At 37.9% G+C, this 16262-nt stretch overlaps 1 protein-coding gene across 3 annotated transcripts in view; it reads left to right on the top strand.

Annotated features, from left to right (window-relative positions):
• Positions 1-674: 674 nt before the first annotated feature.
• The window catches only part of osbpl9 (oxysterol binding protein-like 9), a 36206-nt gene continuing 20618 nt past the window's right edge, over positions 675-16262 (top strand). For all 3 annotated transcript variants that reach the window (XR_006371970.1, XM_044130042.1, XM_044130041.1), the window contains exons 1-4: positions 675-862; positions 2847-2897; positions 6722-6800; positions 15715-15791. Coding sequence is in view for 2 of the 3 variants with exons in the window: in XM_044130042.1 (XP_043985977.1) it covers positions 752-862; positions 2847-2897; positions 6722-6800; positions 15715-15791 (318 nt within the window). In the remaining variant the exon portion in view is untranslated. The remainder of the gene's footprint in view (positions 863-2846; positions 2898-6721; positions 6801-15714; positions 15792-16262) is intronic.

Below are 16262 nucleotides of genomic sequence, written 5' to 3'. Positions count from 1 at the left end.
ACTAATATTTTCAACTGTAGAAATACAATATGGCTCTAGACGAATAAGTGGAAAAGCACAATGGTGTACACTGTACAATGGTGGATCTCTGATCCCTTGTTAAAGTCAATGGAAGAAAAAGTCAAGTAAACACATAGAGGCTACTGCCTGTATAAAGTAAATGGATTTTCAGCAGCTTACTTAGCTTACTACTGCAATCTAATGCTTTTGTCTGATTATAGTGTTGTATTATGTAAGGCACTTTGAATTGCCTCATTGCTAAAATGTGATGTAGAAATAAACTTGACAAGTGAAATCATTAAGGTAATAAGCAGTCATCTCTTAATGTGCAATTCCCCCACTGAATTAATGTTTTCAAGTTTTCTAAATCTACTATATTTGATTATGTTTTTGCAATAAAACGTGAATTTGATTCAATGATTTTTACCCATTTTTGGCAAAGTCAGTCTAAAAATTTCATCAAAGTTTATTACAGCTGCTTCAAAATATTTCAGAACATGCAAGTTAGTTAAGGTTTGATTTGTAATTAAGACCTATATAGCTCCTCATACTTTTATTGAAATGTGGAAACAGATGAGTTGGGGATAATTAAGAGGTCTCATCATCATCATCATCATCATCATCATCATCATCATCATCATCATCATCATCATCATCATCATCATCATCATCATCATCATCACCCTCCTCTTCCTCAGCATCCTGGCCCTCACCATATGCGGCTCCTCCCCAATCGTAGCCTATTGTAAAGATGGCGTCCATCATGGAGGGGCCGCTAAGCAAGTGGACTAACGTCATGAAAGGCTGGCAGTACCGGTGGTTTGTTTTGGACTACAACGCGGGGCTCCTGTCGTACTACACGGTATGTTCAATTCCACTGTTCGGTAACGGTTAGAGCGGTCGACCGACGGTTAAATATGTCGCTGGTTGTTGAACAGAAGTGAGACAAGGCCTTATGTTTGTCAGGAGTTGGGAGTATCAGCTGGCTTGAAGAGGCGGGTCTATCTGATGACTGAAACGCTCGTTGGCTAATAGCAGTGAGCTTTGAGGAACAACTGACGAGTAATGTCGAGCGTTTGGTTGTTACTTCCGCTAATGCAGCTGGTTAACATGGCTAACAGCAGGAATACAAGCAGTAATAAAATCATTGCCAGAGTCAGTTAGTAATAATAAGACTGGTGAAGAGGTATCTGTTCTCAATAGTTAGTTAAAAGTCCAGCACTCACTGGTTTGGAAATATTCTATTGTTCTTTATTTTAATAAAGACTTCTATCTTTAACGACTAAGACGGTGGGAGGAGAGGCTAGTTAGTTTTTGATCAGTTTCATTTCAGTGCGCTTATTGTTTAGGTTCAAGTTTCATAATTTCAAATCACGTCAGAGTTGTTAACCGATTAGTTATCAGATTTGTTCTTGCCGCTCAGAAAGTTCCTTATGTAGCCTTTTGTCTTCTGTTCACTGAGAACCACATTGGCTTCAAGAAGTACTGTACACCGAATACATAAAGATATAAACTACTGCATGGCAGAAATGAGAACAAACGAATTTGACAAAAAAGAAAAAGCCAGGTTAAACTTTATATTTAGGAAAATAACACTGCAGACTGGAAACTAAGGGTTATTAGTGGCTTGACACTAAAGAGAATATTACAGCCAAATGTGTTGATCTTTTGCTTAAAAAAAGAAATAAATATTGGGTGTACATACAGATAAATATATTGTTTCCATGGCTTTTATTTTATTTACTCTAATGTGGAGTTTATTGGGTGATATTTTAATTGACAAGTGTGTCTGTCTACATTTAAGATGTCATTTAGTATAGATTTTGGATTGGGTTACATTTTAATTTCATAGTAAATAGGACCACAAACAGTTTTAGAGATCTTAAGATGACCTAATTAAGTTTGTTTAAAAGGAAAATGCAACAGTTATCTTTGATTCCACTAAAACAATATAACATTCATGATTATAGTTATGACAGTGTCATGTACAGCTAATTTATTTGGACCTGCATCAATTGCTTCCATGCATTTTTATGCTATTTTATAACATTATAATTTGGTCATGTCAGTTGTATTAAATTATTTGAATGAATGCTGAATAGTCATTCCCAACAATAGTCCTCTTTCTTTTTCTTTTATTTTTTTGCTTGAGTAACTGCAAAGAAAATGTTGTAGCAGTTGCTGAAACCTGTCAAGAACATTTTTGAGCATTTTTATTTATCATCCTTTCTTGAAAATGTCTCAGAAATTGAACAGATTCTCTCAAGTGAACCTCAGGTTTCACTGATGATGTTTACAGTTGTGGACAGCTTTACCCAAAGGATGTTTGGTTTGCTGTCTGTACTTTGCTTTTTGACAATAATGTGAACAAATCAGGAGTTGGAGTAGCCACAGTATGCATTAAAATTGTGAAGAGTCATATTCAGTGTCTTCTATTCATTTACCTCACTTACTGTAACTGTAGACTTCAAATTTCAGTGTAAATAATGTCTAGTGCTGTCTCGAGAAAATTGGACTTTTATTGCATTGGGAAACACTTCCAGAGTGAACAATCATTATGAAAACATAACAAAGGTTATCTTTGTAATAATTAATGGTGGCCTTTTTATTTTTGATGACACTTTATTGACACGAATACTTGCTTTTTAGGAATTAACTATCTATTTTGAGTAAGTGATTCACTTTTGAAGATTATCAAATAGGTCTTGAGGTGTGTGTAGCTTGCAAGCAGTCCATTTGAATGAACAAACCCAAGCAGTTAATCAGGTTTGAACATTTGTTAATGGAATCTAAAATTGTGCAGTTTTTGTCCAATGCAGTAAGTTGTTTTTGTTCTTGTTTTACAGTCTAAGGACAAAATGATGAGAGGATCCAGAAGAGGCTGCGTGCGACTCAGAGTAAGATCCTCAAAGTCTTTTTGCTTTTGGCCAATGGTTTTTCTGTCTCTGCATGTTAGACTACACTTTCCACCATATAGATTTATAATTAAAAAAAAATAAACATGGTTTGTGCATCAGGAAAAGACCACAGCTCAGAGGGCTATTTCCTAAAAGCAGGATTCAGAAATCCAAGATAAGAGATAAAGCCAGGCTTGACAAAACATAAGTTCATCCTGACTTGTTTCAGGATGGTCAAACCCGGCTCAGGGGGTGTGACTATGTCAAGCCTGGTCTAAGTGAGTCAGGTCAGCATGTGTCCGCACATTTCTTCAGAGACCGTGAGATCGATCCCAGCTTCACTGTTTTCACAACAGATAAATTGCGTACGCAAACCAAATGAGCAACATGTTTTGATGGAGGAATATGAGGAATTGAAGTATATTATACTCCCAGAAGGAAACACTGACACTAGCAAATGACAGCGAACCAACTGAATGCATAATTTGCCTTAAATATATATTTTCTAAGCACAACTTTTAACTAAAAATGTCACAGCCATACCATTCAATGAGGTACCTGTCATTTGCTCAGGTCAAATTTAAAGTTATAAATGACCAGTGGAAGTCAATATTGCAATGTGAATTTAATAGCAGATTAATTCATGTCAATTTGTTGTTACACATCTTATATTTATACAGAATAAAAATGACTGGACTAATGAGAGATTAAATATAACATTTTGCTGTATTTGGAAAGTGTGTGTGGAGAAAATGTGTCAAACTCCTGTCCTGTACCACACAGCAGAGTCACATCCATTAGCAAGGCTCTGGAGAACTTATCTACACAAGAAGGAGGTAATTAAGTCATTTCGTTCCAGTGTTTTGTGCCTGTGGCATATCTTAAAAACTGCAAGATAATGGCCCTTGAGGACTGGAGTTTGACACCCCTGCATTACAAAGTGCTTGCACATATTTGCACATAGGCTAACTGCTACTTACATTAGCAGTTAAAAGAAAAACAAAAAAACGTTCATGTATCTGGACCTAGCCAGGCCACTCCATATTGGTCAAGATGCAATCTGCATCACAGATGATCTGAAGCAATAGGATGTGTTAAGGTGACTTATTGCACATAATAATGGCACAGGTGACGCCACAGAGTGTCGCGTTTAGTGTTTATCGCTAGTTTTACCTATGGTAAACTTCCTGCTTGTGTTTTGGTGTTTTTATTTTGAAATGGCAACTTCCTGTATAACTGTTAGCAAAGGCAGCTTAACGGCAACCAAAAGACAAAATAAGTTGTGTAACGGAGGTTACAAAATGTATTTTATTAGCAATCCCTTCATAGAGGCACCAGGTATGTTTATGTTATAAATAAGTACATATTTAAATATTATGTCACTTAAACTGTTGGTTTGTTATATGCCAAAACTAGTTATTTTAAGCTGTAAACGTTATTTTAAGTTAAGAGGGTTTATTGCCATTAATGCTAAAAATTTATCAGTAAAGTGTACGCTACAAGTTAAGTGACTTGACTTAATTACAACTCCTTTGCTTGTTTTTCATCCATTTTTCAAGTACTCTCAACGCGAAATAGTCTATTAGGGCTTTCTTTCAAACTTTAGTGCTGGCTGATTTTAAAAAAAACAAACTACGAAATCACTGACCAAACAGATTGAATCGGCGTGACCGCTGACTGAACAGACAAGGATTAACTAACCCTGATTGTTAGCTTGGTCTGGATCAGGCTGGCGGCACATGATAAATCGTTAGTGTAACTATGTAGTACTGCTTTTGTGAAACCGAATCCGGATTTAATTGAGCCAAAATATCCGGAACATTCCGGCTTAATCCGCTATCCTGGTTTTGTTAAACAGTCTCCATGGCACGCTGCAGTGTTTTCATTGTTCAGCTTTATCCACTAGATGGCAGCCGATGCTTCACTAATTTCAAAGTTTTTACATAAGAGGATTTTTTTTGTTTTGTTTTGATATAGCACGCTACCAAGTTTTACGTCTTACAAGAACGACTACTAAATGAATAATGGCTGTTTCTCACCTATTTTCACTTGTTTTAATCTCAAAGAGTATTGGCAATGACTAAATAAAATGTTCACCACTTTCATTGTGTTACTGTTTAGTGTTCTGCTTTAGTCTGATCATCTCTGAGAATTATGTCAGTCATTTGGTGTCAAGGTGCTGTGTGAAAAGATAAGTTTGTTAGTCAATATGTTGGGTAATTTAGTTTTATCAATTTAAAATGCTTGTATACAGGAGCGTAGATCACATTAAGCAGAATGTCTGCCGCTGTAGTGTGTCAATCAGCCAGTACACCGCAGTTTGTTGAGCTTTTTCAGCTGAACCTGTTTATGTTGCATATTGTGTTGACACTGCTTTGTAAATAAGTATATCAAAGTTCAGCATCAACATTTAAAATCTGATCATAAGCTGCTTTATCACTTTCAAATCTCGTCTCTCTTCTCGTAAATGGGAGGAAGAATCTTCTGCGGTTTCTGGGAAATAGACTGTAATTTGTTTTAATTTTTTCTTGGGACAAAATTTTAAGTTGGAGCTGTAGCAAAGGTTTGATACTCACCATTAACATTAAAGACAATATTTTGAATTACTCCACAGGAGGAAGAACTAATTTATTGCTTAGATACTTTTTAAAATTCCGGTTTTCTTGTAGGTTGCTATTGTCAGATCTAAATATGTAAGTTTTGTATTTGGAGTTGTAAAATATTGTTGTTTCTGGTCGTAACACTTTCCTTTAGAAAAGCTCCACAAAGTAGCCTAATGTTGCTTTTAAACACACTTGTTTAATTTCGGTTTTCAGTCTAACTACAACAATCTTTAATCTGCACAGAATCGTAGGACTAACACCGATTGATCGACGCCTGTCATTAAAACAAGCTATTTTAACTGGGTGAAGGTTTTCTACACATTTTCTAATTATTTAATAGTCACGGCATTCATTGTGATTTTTTTTTATTTTTTATTTTTTAGCGGATTAAACACTCTGAAAGAGGACTTTCCTCTCCACACCGTCACCACATGCTCACTCAGAATGAGACATTGCTACAAAGTCAAACACTTGGTACAATCAAATAGGCTTCCTCCGATAACCTTTTGCCACTTGGTGTTCTAAATTGATTTTAACTGTGTTCTTCTTATAGCTACAACAGTATTGGAAAGTATTTATTTGAATTTGTAAATGTTTCTACACATATGAATGGGATGTGTCTTGCTATGTGAATTCAAGACATTACATACCATTACATTTTAGATGTTTATTTTTGGTGGAACATTGTAGAAAAGTGAACATATTTTCTTTTAACTCAACCTAAATTTAAAAAATATTCTACAACCTTCTAGTTTAATTTCATCCACCGTGTCCAATGGTGCTCGATCCCTTATATTATTTAGCTTTGGGTCACACCCGCCCTGTTCCTATTGCAGAATTGAATGTCCCAGCCAGCCAGTGGGCCGGATCCCTGCGGTACTTTTTTTTTTTTTTTTTTTTTTTTTCTTTCTGCCGCTGTCTGTACGCCTCCTCCCTACCTCTGCTTTCCTCCTCCTCCCTCATTTTTCCAAATCCATTCTCTCTCTCTCTCTTTCTCTGTGCCAGGTTCCAAAAGGCTGCATTCATACGCAGAGAAATGAGAGAGAGGAAAACAGTTAAGAGTTAAATATTTTTAGTGGGAAAGAGCGCGTTGCTGAGAAGGTTAATTGAGTAATAGGAGCTAATAGAAGGCTGCTGGGACATGTGGAGGGAGGGAATGAGTTTAGGAATGGAAAGTGGAGTATTGCATGACTGCCTGTGTTCCTCTCTCTATGTGCCCAGGGAGCTGTGATCGGCATAGATGACGAGGACGACAGCACATTCACCATCACTGTGGACCAGAAGACTTTCCACTTTCAAGGTGAGGTGTCCTCTCCTCCCCTCGCCTGCGAGCCGCCTTCTCCGTCTCGCTCTCCGAGATCTTTCTGGCATCCATCTGTGCTTTTCATTTAGTCCCTCTCTCTCTCTTTTTCTCTCTCTCTCTCTTTCCTCTTTCCCTCCCCACCTCCTAAAGATTTGGATTGGATTGCTCTAAAGGCAGGAAACGCTTGAACGCACAGGCATCTATTCTGAGTCGAAGCGGGTTGCGTTTTGTCTGAGCAATTTCCTCCTTTTCTAAATAGCCGTCCAGGTCAGACTGGCATATCTTTGTAGATGAACAGGATCTATTGAGCAAGTAAATCCTTTTTCCTTTTCTCCGGCTCTGTCGACCGTGGAGGAAGACTGCTGCTCTTGTGTCTCTACAGCTGAGCCTGTGGGAATAATGAGAGAATAGTGCTGAGCCCGGAGCTGAGCTCAGGTCTCTCCTGGCTGCTGCTGATGCTGCTGCTCACTGCTTTCTGCACCACTGCTGCTGCTGTTCACTTTTGAACAACCATTCACCCCAAAGGAAAGGAACAAGCCCCTTCTGTTCCGTCAATCTTTCCCTTCTTTTTTTTTTTTTTTTTTTGAGCCTGTCCAGTCCAGCACACTGCAGACACTCTGTTCTCTTTTTTTGTTTTTCAAACCCTAACGCTTTGTCAGGTCTTTAACTAAGTTCCTCTTAGTTTCCTTCATCACTTCCCTTCCATTTGTCCATCTGTATACATTTTGCCATCACCTTCACATCCAGCACCCTCTTTTCGCTTCCCTCTTGAGGGTCCATGGGCCCCCGTCTCCCTCACCTCCTCCATGCCCTGTCCCATGTCTGTGTTCCGAAGCTGTATGCTGTGGTTCTACAAACGCAAGGGTAAGAAGGAAACAGTGCACGTCTCATGGTCTGAATGCATGCCAGCGGCGGGGGACAAGGACAGTGAGGAGGAGGAGGCGTTGTTTGTTTGTCTTCTGGGATGGGGAGTCAGGGTGGAGCACAGTGTTCTGTTGCTCTTGGGTGTTTCGGTCTGTGGCCCAGGCTGAAGGACGATTTAGAGCACAGCGAAGCAGGCTGTTTAAGTTGGTTGTGAAGGCAGACAGAAACAGACCAGGTTAATTTAGGACAGGATAACTTGGATTATTGATGCCTGTTAGCTGTGCTAAACAATGTTCTTGCAAATTGCATGCATTGTTCTTGCAAATTGCATGAGACTTGAGGATTCATCTTAAGGTGGAAGTAGCAGAAATATTGTCATTCTAGAAGTTTTCACTTTTGTGCTGTAGTCAGTCTGAGATGCGGTTCTGTGTAATTTAAGCGAATGTTGTGAGTTTTGGAAATTTGCCTCATCATTCTCGATATGTTCTTGTTTTTGTTTGGTTCTCAGATCACAATGAAGGTACAGCAGTTGTTTTATAATGAGGCATTACTTCAGTAATGCATCAAGCTGTCTTCAACCGCCTGATGCTGATTTCTGGTTTTTTTTTATTGATGTCTTCCTTGCAGACTGTAGTTTTAGTCTGTTTATTCAAATAAATTGAAATTTGTATCAGACTGTTAAAGTAAGAGTAACTAATAATGAAACTGCTGCACACTAGAGGAGTTTTAGCAGTAACAGGAACAATAACTGAATGAAATAGTTGTTTTATTTCATTCTTTTAAGCTTATAATCAGTATCAATTGATTGACCATTGGTAATACAGAGTTTGTTATAATGACAGCCTGATGGGAATTTATTATACAAAATTCTGATGCACTAATGGTGTTGATCGCTAAAAATAAGTTCTTGCAAATCCTTCAGAAACATAACGATCATCTGTTCATGACTTTGTTTCACTAAAATAGATCTTACATCTCAGTGTGTTCTTAAGTCTCGTGAATACACTTGGTGTAACTTCATTTTAGCAAATGATAAGAAGCATTTACAAAACAATTCTGTTATCAGGTCATTTTGTTAAAAAGTGGAAAACCTTGTTTTGAATCAACGTTTCACTTAAACCCCCAATTTAAAAAAAGTTTTAAGCACCAGCTTTAAAAAAGCAAATCAAATGTGAGAACTGGACCGAGTTAACTCTGTCAGCAAGTATTTCAATATAAAAAACCCTGAAGTTTAGCTTCTCTGATTACAGCATCCTTACAAAGGACTGCAACATATCCTGTCCAATCTGTGTAAACATTTCAATTCAACCTTAAGATCTTAAATACAAAACCATAACAGCCTAAAGAGAAAAATGACATGCATTTCCCTCTTGGATGTTTTCTATGCCGTTTTCTGAGACAAAGTACATTTGAATCCAACAGAAACTGAAGGGAGTACAAGATTTTTCAAGTTCATGGTTCAAAGCAAATGACCCTGAACTATCAGATTTTTTTTTTTTTTTTTTTTTTTTTTTTTCCTTTCTATGCTTAAAACATGCTGGTTATTAATGTGTTCATAGACAAAAAATGTAGATATTTCCAGCTTTTGGACGCATTTAATAAAATAAATACTCTTTTGCTATCTGAATAGCGAAAGAACTAGCCAGTTCTTTCGCTATTCAGATATTCAGTATTTGACCTGTTGCCCAACAGTCAGATCTGATAAAGGGAAAATTTACAGATTTGTGTCACTGACTGATATGTTGGTGCAATATTACCACTATCAGAGTCTAAGCACTCAAGCGATCTAATTTCATGACTCTATCAACTTTGTAAACAGTATATCCTATGTCATTCTGTTCATCATTTTGCCTGAAAAACAACATAATTTGTAAATATCCAGGCCTACTGATGATTGTCTGGCCCATGGCCACTGGAAGATGAGCATGGAAAGTAACTCTTAATGAATGTGGAACATGAGATTCTGGCTTGTATGGACATGAAGCAGCACACAGGATGTTGAGCAGGAGCAGATTTCCCTGTTGACGTAAAGGAGTCTCAGTCATCTCATGTTTTGCAGTCAGTCTCTTAGGATGGAAGCACAGTCTGGATATATATACAGTGCTGCTTGAAAGTTTGTGAACTAGTTGAGTAGTTTAGATTTATTTATTTTTTTTAACCATGATTTTCTTATTTTCTCATTACCAGTTTTTGTATATGAAATGTCAAGTTTATTTTCATCGATTCCTTTTGCTTGTTTTGAGGGAAATGGGTGAATTGCAAGCAGACTAAATGAAACATGGAATCAGATCATCTGCAAAAGTAAATGAACCACAGCTGCACTGGTAAAGACAGTCAGGTAAAAGACTCAGGTGAAACACATTTGAGTGCTCGAGTAATCAATTAAGAAGACCAATCAAATGAGACATCCTTGGGAAAAGTTTTGAGGTGCACTGGTTAAAAGGGAGAGGAAACCAACCAAACCACTGTTGTGTCAAGGCATAAAGACCAGATCAACAATGGAGACATCTGAGGACATCAGGAAGAAGGTGGTGACAAGCCCATCAGTCTGTGGGAAAGCTATAAGGCTATCTCCAAAAGATTCCAGCTTCATCCATCCACTGTGAGACAAATCATTTACAAATGGAGGGCACTAGGCATCACCGCAACTCTACCCGGAAGTGGACGGTAGTCAAAAGTCACACAAAGAAGCACCAGAAAAATAATAATGCAGGTAAAGGCCAACCCACGCATCACCTCCAGAGAGTTGCAGACCTCTCTGTCAGCGTCTAGGATAAATGTACATGCATCTACAATCAGGCAAAATATCAATAGACATGGCATTCATGAGAGAGTTGGTAGAAGGAAGCCTCTGCTCTCAAGAAAGAACAAAGCCGCCCGTTTTAAATTTGCCAGAGAACACTTGGATAAACCAGAGGCTTTCTGGAAGTCCATTCTCTGGATGGATGAGTCCAAAATTGAATTATTTTGGCCACAATCACAGGCGCCATTTTTTGGAGAAAGTAAACACTGCATTTAAAGAGAAGAACCTTCTCCCCACAGTGAAGCATGATGGTGGAAATGTGAAAGTCTGGGCCTGCTTTTCTTCCTCTGGACCTGGACGACTCCATATACTGTAATACAGGGAACCATCAATTCCCAGGACTATCAACAAATTCTTGACCAGAATCTCCTGCCATCAGTCAGGGAGTTGAAGCTGGGATGGAAATGGATTATGCAACAAGACAACGACCCAAAGCATTCCAGCAAAAGTACAAAAGTATGGCTTAAGAGAAAGAAGATTCACACTCTGGATTGGCCCAGTCAACGTCCGGATCTCAGTCCTATAGAAATGTTGTGGGAAGATCTGAAATGGGCAGTACATGCCAGATGTCCCTCCAACCTCACTCAACTGGCAGAGTTCTGCAAGGAAGAGTGGACAAAAATCCCCAAAAGCAGATGTGAGACACTCATTTGTGGCTACAGAAGACGTTTAGTTGAAGTAATGGCTGCAAAAGGAGGTGCCACAAGGTACCAACTGAAAGAGTTCACATACTTTTGCATTTGGTGGATTTTCTGTTATTTGACATAAAATACTTTTGTTGAATAAATAATAAAAACATGTATATTTTTTTCTTTGTTTCCCTTATTTGGAAGGTCTGCTTTACAATTTGAGATTTGGATGTTCATGTCACATGATTATTATCATTTTTCTTTAGAAAACAATGACCATGTTTGAGTGGTTCACAAACTTTCAAGCAGCACTGTATATATATATATATATATATATATATATATATATATATATATACACACACCTCTGTTATTATGTTCGGGCCGGTGCGTGGGTAAGGTGTTTTAGGTATTGACTGTGTGAGGAGGAGGACAGCAGCACTGCAGAGAGAATGAAGAAGATGGTTTAGAAAGAATCCAGACCTGTAACAGAATTTCCTTTTCACATGCTGTTGTTCAACTCCTTATAACTGTAGCTTTTAAGTGTTAAGATTTATTTTATCACATATGTATCATGTAAGCTGCAGTCTTTCACAAGGTGAAATATCTTTTAGACCCTGCAGGCCACTGTGCTGGCCAGTTCTTTCGCTATTTAGAGGATCATCCATAATTCATCAGGGCCGATCCCCCAGCGATGCATCATAGATGCCTGAAAGGCCTCTTCCCTCTATGCACTTTACTCACTTCGTCTTTTCTGTTGTACCTGACCATCGCTTGTCACTTCCTGTCATCATGCCCAGAGCATCAGACCAAGTTGAGACCTCAGTCATGTCTTTTGCCCATATTTGATTCACTCTCTTCAGTTTTCTAGTAGTCTGTCCAGTATGCATCTGTATAGTCTTTATTTTAACCAGATAAAAACCTCAGAGATCTACAATTTCTTTTTCAAGAGGGACTTTGCAAGAGAAAAGCACTCTTTAAAAGTGTCACCATTTCATTCATCCAGCGACATACAACTTGGTTTAAAAGCATAAAATTACAAGACAAAGCAATTGACAAAACTTTTCAGTCTTTCAGTAGTGCTTTTAGTTCACCAAGTAATTTTATGTTTCTGTCAGGTGTACACTTTGAACTCGCACATTTTGTCAGATTAGAACTATAAATGACAACATATTTAATTTATATTACAAACCAAAGCATAATTATGAACTAAGAAGAAAAAGAGTACGGTAATAGTTTTTCAAACCTCTTGCATATAAAATCCTCAAATGTGTGGTAGAATTTCTATTCAGCTCCTCTACGTCAACACTGAGTCACTTTTCACTTCAACTGCATCAGAAAGTCCTGGGGAGTTTGTTTCTCCCAGTTTTGCACATCTACAGATGGAAATTTTTCCCCAGATCTTTTTTTTTAATTTGTTGTTTTTTTTGTTTGTTTTTTTTTACAAAAAAAGCTCAAACTCTGTCAGATTAGATGGACTGAGTTGTGAACAGCAATTTTGTGAAGTTTTGCTACAGATTATCAATTGGTTTTATGTTACCTTAACTGGGAACAACAACTGGATATGCTGTCTTCTATGAGATCCCAGTGAAATTGATTAAGGTTTGTAATTGTAATGTGAAAGCTTCAAGGAATGTGAATAATTTGCACATTTCAGTTTTAAATGTGTCCAAACTCCAGTAGAAAGAGAGGGTTTGAAACTGGGTCACATTTTGTCCGGACCTGGAAGAAGGAAAAATAAACGTGACGCACGACTCGCAGAGCTCTTTTTGATTAAGGAGCTTCATGGAAAAAAAGTGCAGCATTTAAAAGAAAAACAAATATAATGAGAACCTCAGCCATTCGTTAAAGGCTTTTTTTCAACAAGTCAGTCATTACTGATGCTGTTAACTGATGGGTCGGTTTGGATGAGTTTGTAAGATCAGTACATGCTGGAGCTTGTCTTGGTTGACATTGCCCTTTGCAGAACTTGCACCGTGCAACTTATATTTACTTCCATATAAGAGAAACTTTTTAGCATTCACAGATATTAATTAAACACCATCTGAATATAAACCCCATATTGACAAAGGCAGGAGCTCCTCCTCTATATACCACAATAGAGTTGTGGTATACTTGGTTTTGCCTAAGAACAAAAAACTGCTTAAAACTCTTAATTTAATTAATTGATTCCAATATTTAGCCAAAAACCACTATAAGCACATCAGTGATTTAAAATCTGATGCTGTCAAAGTAGAGCTTTAAGCAATTTTAGACTGACATGGCAAAATTTTTCCTTTGGAAAAAAAATCAACCATATTGTTGTTTAGCATCGTCTTCTTCGCGACGCATCATGTGTTCCAGCTGAAGAAAAAAAATGCTGCTTCCATCCTAGCGGGAGTCTTTTGTTAAGGTAAACATCTTTTCTGGAAACTTGTTGTTACCCTGGGAAATGCAGCACAAATCCATGTCAACAATAATCATCAGTGCAACTGCTACTGTAAGAAATGTATTATCCTTGCATTAAACTGTGAATATGTAAAGTATTGAGGTTTATCTAGTTTTTTGTATGATGTGTGTCAAACCACCAGGAGGTTTATCTGTTTGATGTAAATAGTCTTTTCTTCAAGTGTTGAATTTGTAAATTTGGTGTAATGCTCTATCCGTCGTCTAGATCATGCCAGTGTGTTTGGCTAGTTAAGGTGAAATGAGTTGCATCATGTGACAAGTGACATTAAACTCCTACCCTTTTAAGATGTGTTTTTGTGTCTGCGGTATCTGTTCCTCATTCTGCTTATTGACGTATGATCCACTCTAAGGGCATGTTGAAGGTAAGCTCTGAGAATGAGAGCTTGATTTAGTGAAGCATTCAGGTTTTATAGAATATTCTTAGTTTCTCCTGCAGTTTTGCAGCGTTTTATGTTCTGTTTTAATTCATCTTATATAATTTAGACACAGTTTTACTGTCATTTATAGGCAACTGTGACTGAAAACACAGTAGCTTCTCATGTTTTGTACAGTCCCTCTTCTTTGTGTTCTTCTGAAAGCCTCACTGTATTTGTCTTTATCAGAGGGGCATCAGAGCCCAGAGTAATTGGGTTTACTCTGCACACAGTCCTCTGTTGTGGCACTACTGCAGCTGGGCCTTAAGACCGCCTTACAAACTTGCAGCTTTAAAGCTTCACCTTAAAGAGCTGGTGACTTTAGATTTTTTTTTCCTGCTCATATAATACCTGAATGTTATTGCAAAGGACAAAAATGAAAACAAACATCATTTAATTTCTTTTTTATCTTTGTGTGACGTACATCTGTTGACTAACGTTCACCAAGTTATTGAATAGTTGGGTCAAAGTTATAAATCTTTGACTTGTCATCAGGTAAATGTTTAAATGACCCGTAATTTGTTTGAATAAGTAACTCTTCAGGTACCTGGGGTTGCTTCTCGTGTTGCTCTTGTTTCTGGCGACAGCAAACATATAGGTGGTTGCAGTTCGCTACTTAGTGCATCACTGCAAACACCTACCTCTGAAAGTAATTTGTAGAATGGATGTAAAACACAGACTAGATCATTTCCTGGAGCTTGGGTCTTTGTTTTTCTTGAATGGCAGGGCCACTGTCTCGTCTTTGCCATGAATAGCAGTTAAACAACGTTAGCTTCCCTAATCTGCTTTTTTGGTGAGTCTGTTTGGCAAAGGGGGAAAGTGAGAGGCCACTGAGGCAGTGTCTAAGTGGATTGGAGTGAGCCTCAGCTGCCTTTTAATGTCTTTAAAAGCTTTTCTGCAATATCTTGGCTCAGCCTCCATGCTTGCACAGTCATTCATCTGTTGTAGTCTTGCTTTCATTTGAGTGAAAAGTGACCTGTACGCAGTTATCCAGCAAGTGTTGGGGGCAGGTTACAGCTTTCGAGTTGAAGTTTTATTATATTGGACAACCTCCTGCTTGTGGAAATGCCTGATAAAAGCTGCCTTGATAGTATGGTTTTACAAATATATGAAAGGCACATATGTAAGATATGTCCTGTTTAATAAAAAGTCCTGAGAACATTGACATGCATGAAAAATGGACAAAACGGACGCAGCCAGGAAGGGTGTGCCCTGCATGTACCACAGCTTCCACAGAATCCCTTTTTAATGTCACTGGTAGCCTGTTTGGTTTCTGCTCAGAGGCTGCAGCTTTTCCTTGCAAACAAAGGATATATGTTAGAAATCAACACAGAGTTGACTTTAAGGCTTGCCGTGCAATGTATTGCCATTTACATGTGTCACCAGAATAACTTTTTGCTTTATCAAAAAGTTACTTTTACTACTTTATTTTGGTTCAGAAAGTGAAGCTCAGGTTTTATTAATGTAATTTGCAGGTTGGTATATTATGACAATTTACATTTGGTATTTTTATAGATTTTGTCCCCACAAGGAGTCTGTGTTGGGATTGGACGTTCTTCTGCAGTAAGACCTAGAAAATGCAAAGCAGATCTTGTAAATGTCAGCTATAGTTTCTTTTCATTTCAGTGTTCCCCTGTGTTCATATCATCTCAGTGTTGTGTCATTCCTGTTTGACTCAAACACAGCTACTGTTCTGACCATCTTTATGGAAAATATAGCTCACAGGGTGTGTTTCTGTACACTTTTCCCCTCAGCTCGAGATGCAGACGAACGTGAGAAGTGGATCCACGCCTTAGAGGGAACCATCCTACGTCACACCCTCCAGCTCCGGGTACGTAGCAAACCACCTTGTTTGTATGCAGATGGCTGTGTGCTGACTAGCAAAACCAACACTGGTGTGGGGATCCTTGATGTTCACTTGCCTGTCAGCACTAGTGTGTGCAGTTTTTCTTTAGACTAAGCAAGCTGTACCTTTTTAATACTGGCAATACTGGTACAAAGTCCAGGATGGAAATGAAGCTGGAGGATGAACGTAAATGTGAGTTCTAGATATCAGCCTGTTCTTTTTTTTTTTTTTTATGTTTACTTTGGGCTATATACAATTTATGGTTGTAATGTCATAAACATTTACTACCACAAAATGTGTTTAAAATGTAAATCAAGGGGCAAAAGGTTCTCTTGGCAAGGCCTTGTTATCCTGCATCACTCGTGGTGAATTTGACAAGATATCTAGTGATCATGCATGTAATGTCCAAAATCAATGAAAAAGTCTGTTTTTAATTCATCCGTTTTTAATTCCTTA

The sequence above is a fragment of the Gambusia affinis genome, linkage group LG10 (genome assembly GCF_019740435.1).
Source record: "Gambusia affinis linkage group LG10, SWU_Gaff_1.0, whole genome shotgun sequence".
Lineage (NCBI taxonomy): Eukaryota > Metazoa > Chordata > Actinopteri > Cyprinodontiformes > Poeciliidae > Gambusia > Gambusia affinis.
Note: the sequence above shows the minus strand (reverse complement) of the source record. Positions and strands in the feature narration are given on the sequence as shown.